A 7,684-nucleotide genomic window follows, 5' to 3' on the forward strand; every position below is an offset into this window, starting at 1 on the left:
GCACTCTTCATGTTATTTAGCTAAATACAAAAAGGCGAGTAACTGAGCGTGAAAAGTAAACAATACACTTGGTGGATTCCTAAAACCAGTTTCCCAGGGTGGAAGGTTGCAGCCTGGTGTTGGTATACAGCATGCTTCAGGGTGGAGTCTTCGCTGATGCATACCGTTAGTTTCCTGGCTGCCGGGGTCATCAGAAATCCCATGCCAGGTTTTGCCTCATGTTTTCTACATCATAAGAATTCTGTGATAAGTCACAGGTTGAAATTCTCTGGCAAAATTTCCGTTTCCTTGGTTATGTCCAGCTTAAGTTCTTTTTTTTTTATTTAAAGGATTAAAGGATGTTTTCTTTTAACCTTGGCCTAGTGCCAACATGCCATTTGTATGCACTGATAAAAAATAATATGAAATATAAAGTTAATAATTTATCTGACTTATGTTTTAATCTTTTCTTGGATCTTCCTAGGAAAATACATTTGAATAGTAGCATCAGAGAGGTGAGAGGTTCAAAGAACAGTTGCAAATTGACCTAGTATCATGCTGTGAAATTAGATGAAAAATGTCTTTCTGAAGGAATCTGCGTACTTCTGCTCTTTAAAAAGAAAGCTCATTGTGGATTTATATTATCAAGCATGTAAGATGAACAGTACAGACTGCATTGCGATTGATAGTTCTTGACGTTTAGGAGAATGTTTTCAAAATCTCCCTGTTACTCCACATACAGTCCGTGTGTGACTTAATTAAAATGGCAGCATTTTAAGTTGCTAAAAAATATATAGGCAAATGCCACAGTAAGTTGAGCAGCTGCTCAAACGAATGCAAAAATGGGCAAAAGAATACAGCTGCACCAGGCTGCTATTTGTAAGTTAAGTTTATTTACGATAAAATAATGCGTGTAGGAATCAAACAGAGTCCTGTTATGGAAGAGTACAGTTTCATTTCAGGGAAAGAGTTTCATGATGGGGCTGAGCGTTGTTGTAGGAGTGTAAGGGAGGATCCGTTTGAGAATAAGGGACTGCTGCATCCCCCCTCGCTTTTGCTAGATTACCGTGCTGTTCTGCTCCTGACCATCATTTTCTTCATGTGCAAACTACTAATTTTGCACATTCGGCACGCTCATTTTTTTCTTGTACGTTACCTGCCACGTATACCCCACGGGTGAATTTTGGTCAGAGGTATTCATTCACAGGAGCTGCCACCTGCTTATTGTAAGCTGTTTGCAAGCAGACCTTTCCAAGACATTTCATTTGCATGCAGCTGTTGGAACTTTGGTGGTTTCTGAATTCTGCAATAGTCAAATCAAAACCAAATCGCTCATTTCGTCCCCGTCGCAGTACAATAGTTGATATTATCTTAGAACAAAGGAGCATTGTTAAAGCACTCCCTATTATCTTGATAGATTTACAAATCCACTGTCGTGTTGCCTTTGGTTAATGGGCAAAATATTAGAGCAACTGAAACGTCGCAGGAAAGGGCTCACTGGGAAGGATATACTTTTCACTTACTTCTTGTATTAGATCAAAAGGCAGCTTAAAAGATCACGTTTACGAGCACTGTTCTTTATGGTTGTACAACATTATGTAGATAACTGCTGGCTTGAACTTACGTATTGCTATCAAATTACCTAAGTCTCTAACAAATTAAACTTACTGGAATGCATTTTCCTCTTCTGCAAAATTATGCAGCTAAACATAAAAAGTATGTTACGTTAATTCAGGGCTGTGGTTGCAAATAACATACGTTTTTCTAAACATTGTTAGCGCCCCAGAACAAGACAGGCAGTGCACTTGGTTTGAGATGGCAGGGAAGGTGGGTAACTCACGGGGTCAGCCTGTGGCCTGTCCACAGATCCTTTAGGTTAGGGAAACATAAACACCGAAAATTGACAAACTGCAGCTGAAGACGTACAGGAAGCCTCAGAGAGCGGCAGAAAACTAGATGTCCAGAAACTGTTTCTGATGGCCAGTCATCTCAGTTTCGCTCATGTAAATCCAGGCTAACTGACTTGTGACTGGTGAACCACAGGGCGAAAAAAAATTACAGCTTCAGCTCGAGAGCAGCTCCACCAGTCCAGGCTGTGAGACCATCCTTCAGGTGATACGGCACAGGATCTTGCCACCTGGCAGGGATGTAGTGAGCGTTTGCTGTTCTTTAGCTGTAGGAACTGCCCGTGCTTCCCGAAAAAAGCTACTATAATTCTTCTACTGCTAAGATATAATAAAAAATTGCTATACAGACAATTGTTTCTTTCCTAGACTAAAAATAATCCAGTAATACGTAGAACAGTGTATATACGAATGCTACAGAAATTGCTAAATTACTCTTCTTTCTCATTTCTTTGTTATGCTGCCTTTGCGAAACAGCTTTGAACGCAAGGTTGGATATCTCTTTTGCATACCTTTTTTAAACAGCTTGATTATAATAATGAACCGAAACTTTTACTGAATCTGTGATTATTCTGTTTCGTCTAGATCTACCATGAAGATACGATGCATTCGCCGTGGATGCATGACTCCCTGCATGTCTTCTGTGCCATCAGCGGAACATCTGGTGATGGAAGTTACTGTTCGCTCAGACCCACTGCTGAAATTTAAACATATCAGTCGTATTTTACAGAGCTTTCTCAGGAATACTTGGAACCGTACAAAGGATGTTTAAGGAAATACATGCTGAGCAGCAAAGATTCAAATTTCCCCCCCCCCCAAAAAAAAGTTGCCATGCTTTCAAACAGGGTGCTTGCTTATTTTGCTGAGCAACGTTGAAAGTGCCTGGACATTGCACCACTGTGCTTGTTTTCTACTATTATTTTTTTTCAAGCTAACTGTGTAACAGGATATGGAAAGGCAGTTATCTAAATATGCATTGAATCGCTGAACTATGAACCATGAATTGAAATGGTAATGGTACTATGTAAAGTTGTACAATGGAATATAATAAAATGTAAAAGTACTTTGTAAATAGAAGGAGCATAGAGTCTATAGAAATGAGCATTATATCGTATTTGCTGCTAAAAGCTTTGTTAAAGGAGAAATCGTAGTCACTAGTAAGAGACCTTCCTCTTTTAAAAAGTGTCTTGGGGCCCAGGTGCCCCCGCTCCACTCAGACAATGAGAGTAAACTTGCCCTAGTCTGGAATAACTAAAACCTAAATCAGAAATGGTATTTTTTTGTACATCCTCTGAGCAGATTAATTCTAAAGTAACCTCCACGAGAGCCGAGCCTGATGTAGCTGATTTCAATTTAGGCTCCCCTTTCACCACCGCAGGAGGATGGATTCTACTCGCTGAGGACAATGTAAGAGATTTGTCATTTGACACAAGTTTTTCTATGTACCACTCATGGTCTCACACAAATATAAACTCGGAGGACACCTTAAATTGAGTTGGGAATTATAAAGTGTTTTAACACCTTGCAGAAAAAATCTAATAATCTGTGAGACGTGCTTTTTAAAAAAATAAACGCGGCACATCAAAATAACTCATACAAAATTGAGGGGTTTTTTTAACATCAGATGACATGCATGTTCCCTCTTGTTAAACAGATCTGTTTTCTGAAAGCCTGTTATTTTTGTCTTGGTGGTTGGAGAAAATGTGTTTTCCAGAGTTCTTTTATTCCTTCTTCCCCTCCCCAAAGCAGGAAGAAGAAAACAGATCAGTAATTCTTTTATCCAGCAGCATTTATAACATCTGCGTTTTCCAAAATCCCATTAATTGTAAATATGGTTCCAGTAGGATGGGGTTTTTTAAGGATATGTACCAAAATGCCATAATAAAAGGGCTCCAGCTGGGTATTTAGCTTGGCTGTAGTGGCTATAAAATATCAAGCTCCTAATTTCTGTAACAAAAATTACCTTCAAATAGTAACTGGACCACATTCCAAGATGTTCATTGTGCATGATTCTAAATAGCTAAAATTGTCTTCTGAGAAAAGAATGTGTGATCCGTAAATTCACCCATTCGCTGTTGCTAGCCACATACAGATGTGCCCGTGTAACAAAGAGACCGTGTTTCTGCTTGTGCGTGCTTTTATGCCAGGCAGGCTCTAAATTTAGCTTAACAGAAAGAGGAAGAGAGACTAGTACGTTTGAATACGGTCACTACCTTATTGTTTTTCATCTTTCAACAAATAATATTTGAAGGCAGACAGTGAGAGTTTTCCAAATTACTTGACTAAAAGGTGATGAAGGCGATTAATAGTGGATACATTACGAGATTGTTTTGGAGGCAGTTAAACTCTCCGCATCAGGACTAACGGTGTATCTTGGACACAGTCAGCAGTGACGAGGGGTGGTCATCCCAAAGCTCTTGCACTTATAGCCTTTTTAAATGCTACAGCTAGCCTAATAGTTTTCCTGGAATCGCAGTGAAATTCTTATTCATGTTTTTTGATGTCTTTAGTGTTCTGAAATAACACTGTAGGCTGGTTTTTCAATGGCTATTCCTATTCTAGTGAAAATTCTTATTCATATCTTCGCACGCCTTTAATGATTCAGGAGGAATTTTTGTCTGAACTTCTCAATTTATTGTTGGTATTGGAGTTGTCCTGTCATTTCAATTTAATGTACCGGGAAGCTGTCTCGGTAATTCAGCCAAAAAAAGGTATTTAACACCCATCCAATTAGGATATATATAGACAGTACAGTTCAGAGTACACGCTTTTATGCAGTTTTGATGAGTTAACAAAAATGACCATGCCCTAAGGATTTGCCTTCTGTCCTGCAGGTAAATAATGCCACTGGATTTTTAACGGAAAAATCTCAAAGGAAAATTTTTCCTTTTTAGGTGGGTTATAAAAAGCCTGGTAACAAACCAGCTTGGGTTTTCTTTACGTTTCCACCAATCTAGAAATTGGTGGTCGTTAGGGAGTGGTCATTAGATATTTTACAACTGTATCTGGATGACGGTACCAAGAAGTTGTTTACATTTTCTCTTCCTGTCCTTTTCCTACGCAATTGTCCCAGTGCAAAGAAGTCCTTCAGATTTTTTCTTATTTCGGGCTGAAATAGCTTAATTCACAGATACATCTGGGGAGTGTGCTGTATACGTGCCTGTTATATGTAGCTGATGCTCACATTGGGTGCTTCCTATTTGCTGCCTTTTTTTGGAAGAATATAACTGTTTATTGTTCTTTAACACTTTTGTTTTTCTTATACCGCCTAAGGAATGGCGGGAGTTTTTTGGTCTGTAAAAATTCGTAGACGTATTTCAAATTATAATTCTTTCTATGTATCAGTACAGCTACGCACGCCTGTGTTATCCGTGCACCTCTGATTACTTGTGCTGCAAAACTGCAGTATGGCACATCAAGTCTTCAGAAGGGATGCCCTGGAAATTTTGCATAGAAGGAGAAATAGGATAAAGCATCCGTCGGTGAGGATTAAAAGCACTTGGCTGCTCTCCGTATCAGGACTCTTTTGGGTAATGGTATGTGTTGGAGCCAAATTGTTTGCAAATAGGACATATAAAGCAACACAGGGCCTGCCAGCAGTTTATGTGCCTGAACCTGCGTTTAGAGATTTATACACCTAGACAGAGTAAGCAAAGCGTAAACATTTACTCTCTTCTTTGGCTTACTCCTTTTGTTTAGAAAGTAGTATCTTAGGACAAATAATTTCAGATTTACATTTCTTTCCCCCAAAAAAATCTGGAACGCAGAATTTACCGGCAGCCAAGGATATATTTCTACATACTAGTCAATGTTCTAAATTTCCTCCGATAACAGAAATTGTCGTGAGATAGGACAACAAATAGAAAACCATGGATGTGAGAATACCTGTGTTGTGTAACATGTTTGTTTGGTTCCGGAAGCCTTTTGAACATATGCCACGTGGTATTTTGGCATAGAATAAGAGTTTACAGAAGCATAGCACCTTTTGTCTCAAAGTAGGTAAAATAGGTTTGTTTTCCCTTCCCCTCCCACAGACTTCACAACAGGCTTCAGAATAACCCTACAATATTATGATGTACACATAGTATTTCAGCTCTTCTGGATGTAATTTACTCTCTTTTCATGTAAATTTAACACCTGCTACTACATATTCATAACAGAAGTGTTTTTATTGTGCATGTTGTATATACGTGTGTTGTACGAGCCCTGTTTAACCTTCTGTGTGTGATGACAGAACGGGACATGGCGTTTGCCTCGGCTGCTAACGATGTACCTGTGACACCCAGTAATACACGACGCTGCTCCAGAGCTTTCTGAGACCAGCAATCCTATATTGCTGTTTTTATTCTCTTTTTCTTGAAGAATCAGTAATTTTTACAAGAAGCCGGGGAAAAATCACATTTCAGTTGATCCAGATAAAAGAGAGATTATTCCAGGTCAAAAAAAAAAAAAAAAAAATACTACAAAACCAGGAAAAATAAGTGTTGCAATAAACATGTTTTGCTTAGGGGTTTTTTCCTCATCACAGAACACGATGAGTGATCTGAAGCTCGTACCAGTGTAAGAGTCATGGGACTAAAACCTGGTCAAATGAGCTGTCGCATGTGCTGCCTCTAAAGAAGACGACGTTAATAAATCTTCAAATACCCAAGTACACCAAATGAAACCGTTAGCACGAAATTATTCGGTGGCAAATAGAAGGCGTTGATTCAGAAATCCTGAAGGAGCACAAATGCCACACATCCAAAAAAAATCATCAGGAAACCTGAGCCAGGCATAGAAACACTTACAAATGTATAAATAGAAATAAGTGAATCAGTAGTGAGGAAATGGGCCAGCAAATCAGCCTGCTTTCCTAAAGAATATTCAGTAAGTTTGCGGTCAGGTTTTGGGTCTGTTTTGTAGTTCCAATTTGCAGACCCAGACTTCTGCTCTTTGGGAATGTATTTATTGCTGCTCTTCTCCAGCTAACTCAAACGGCCGGTGTACCCGTATGCGTGCCAAGCTCAGGCAGCTGTACTGGCTGTTACATGGTGCGACGTAAGTCAGGTGTAACTATCGCTATTTACCTCACCAGCGGATAAAGGACAAACTGCTTTTTCTACTGTCTTCTACCGCGGAGGCTGCCTGTACGGGGCTCTTGCACGCCTTGGCCAAGCAGCTGTAGAACCAGGTTCACGCCCTGCCTCCGGTGATGGGTAAAGGAGTCACTCCCTTGCTGGATAAACAGACGAATTAAATTGACCTTGGTATTTAGGGACCTGTGAGCAGAAAAGCTGATGCGTGGCCTTGCAAGGGCAGCTTAATGGAGAGGGAAACAATTTTTGCACAAGCATGCTTAGTTCCACTTCTACCGAGAAGTGCTCTCCAAAGGACGTCGTTTCTCCTCGGTGTAATTTCTGATTTCCGGTGATGCTCAGGCAGCAGCTCGCGGAGAACTTGCAAAGTTCACAGCCGTTTTGAACACACGTATCACAAATCTCCAGACGTTCCCCATGAGGCCCCGTGAGTCAGACCGGGTTTTTTCAGCTCACAATTTTGGATTTTTGCGCCTCAAATCCAGCTGTATTCTAATTGACTTACCCCTTTTTGATATGACCCCAGCCATCTTCTGAAGAGCCTATAATTATGTCAGTTGAGATCTAAAGTCTTCACAGAAGCTGCTGCAAAATCAGAAATGATAAAGCAGGAACCTCACCATCAGCAGGGGCAACTAAGGACTCCTGCTGCCAAAAGGGACAATTGCCCACAGTCCCATGCTGCTAATTACTGCTGCTTCTCATTGGACCTAGTAATTGTGC

The 7,684-nt window shown here is 40.1% G+C and overlaps 1 protein-coding gene across 7 annotated transcripts in view; it reads left to right on the forward strand.

Annotated features, from left to right (window-relative positions):
• Positions 1-5,346, forward strand: part of DOCK11 (dedicator of cytokinesis 11) — an 88,047-nt gene extending 82,701 nt beyond the window's left edge. For all 7 annotated transcript variants that reach the window (XM_063347435.1, XM_063347440.1, XM_063347437.1 and 4 more), the window contains one exon: positions 2,469-5,346. In XM_063347435.1, coding sequence (XP_063203505.1) covers positions 2,469-2,591 — 123 coding nt within the window. In that variant the 3' untranslated portion in view covers positions 2,592-5,346. The remainder of the gene's footprint in view (positions 1-2,468) is intronic.
• Positions 5,347-7,684: the final 2,338 nt, after the last annotated feature.

Source organism: Chroicocephalus ridibundus, chromosome 9, assembly GCF_963924245.1.
Source record: "Chroicocephalus ridibundus chromosome 9, bChrRid1.1, whole genome shotgun sequence".
Lineage (NCBI taxonomy): Eukaryota > Metazoa > Chordata > Aves > Charadriiformes > Laridae > Chroicocephalus > Chroicocephalus ridibundus.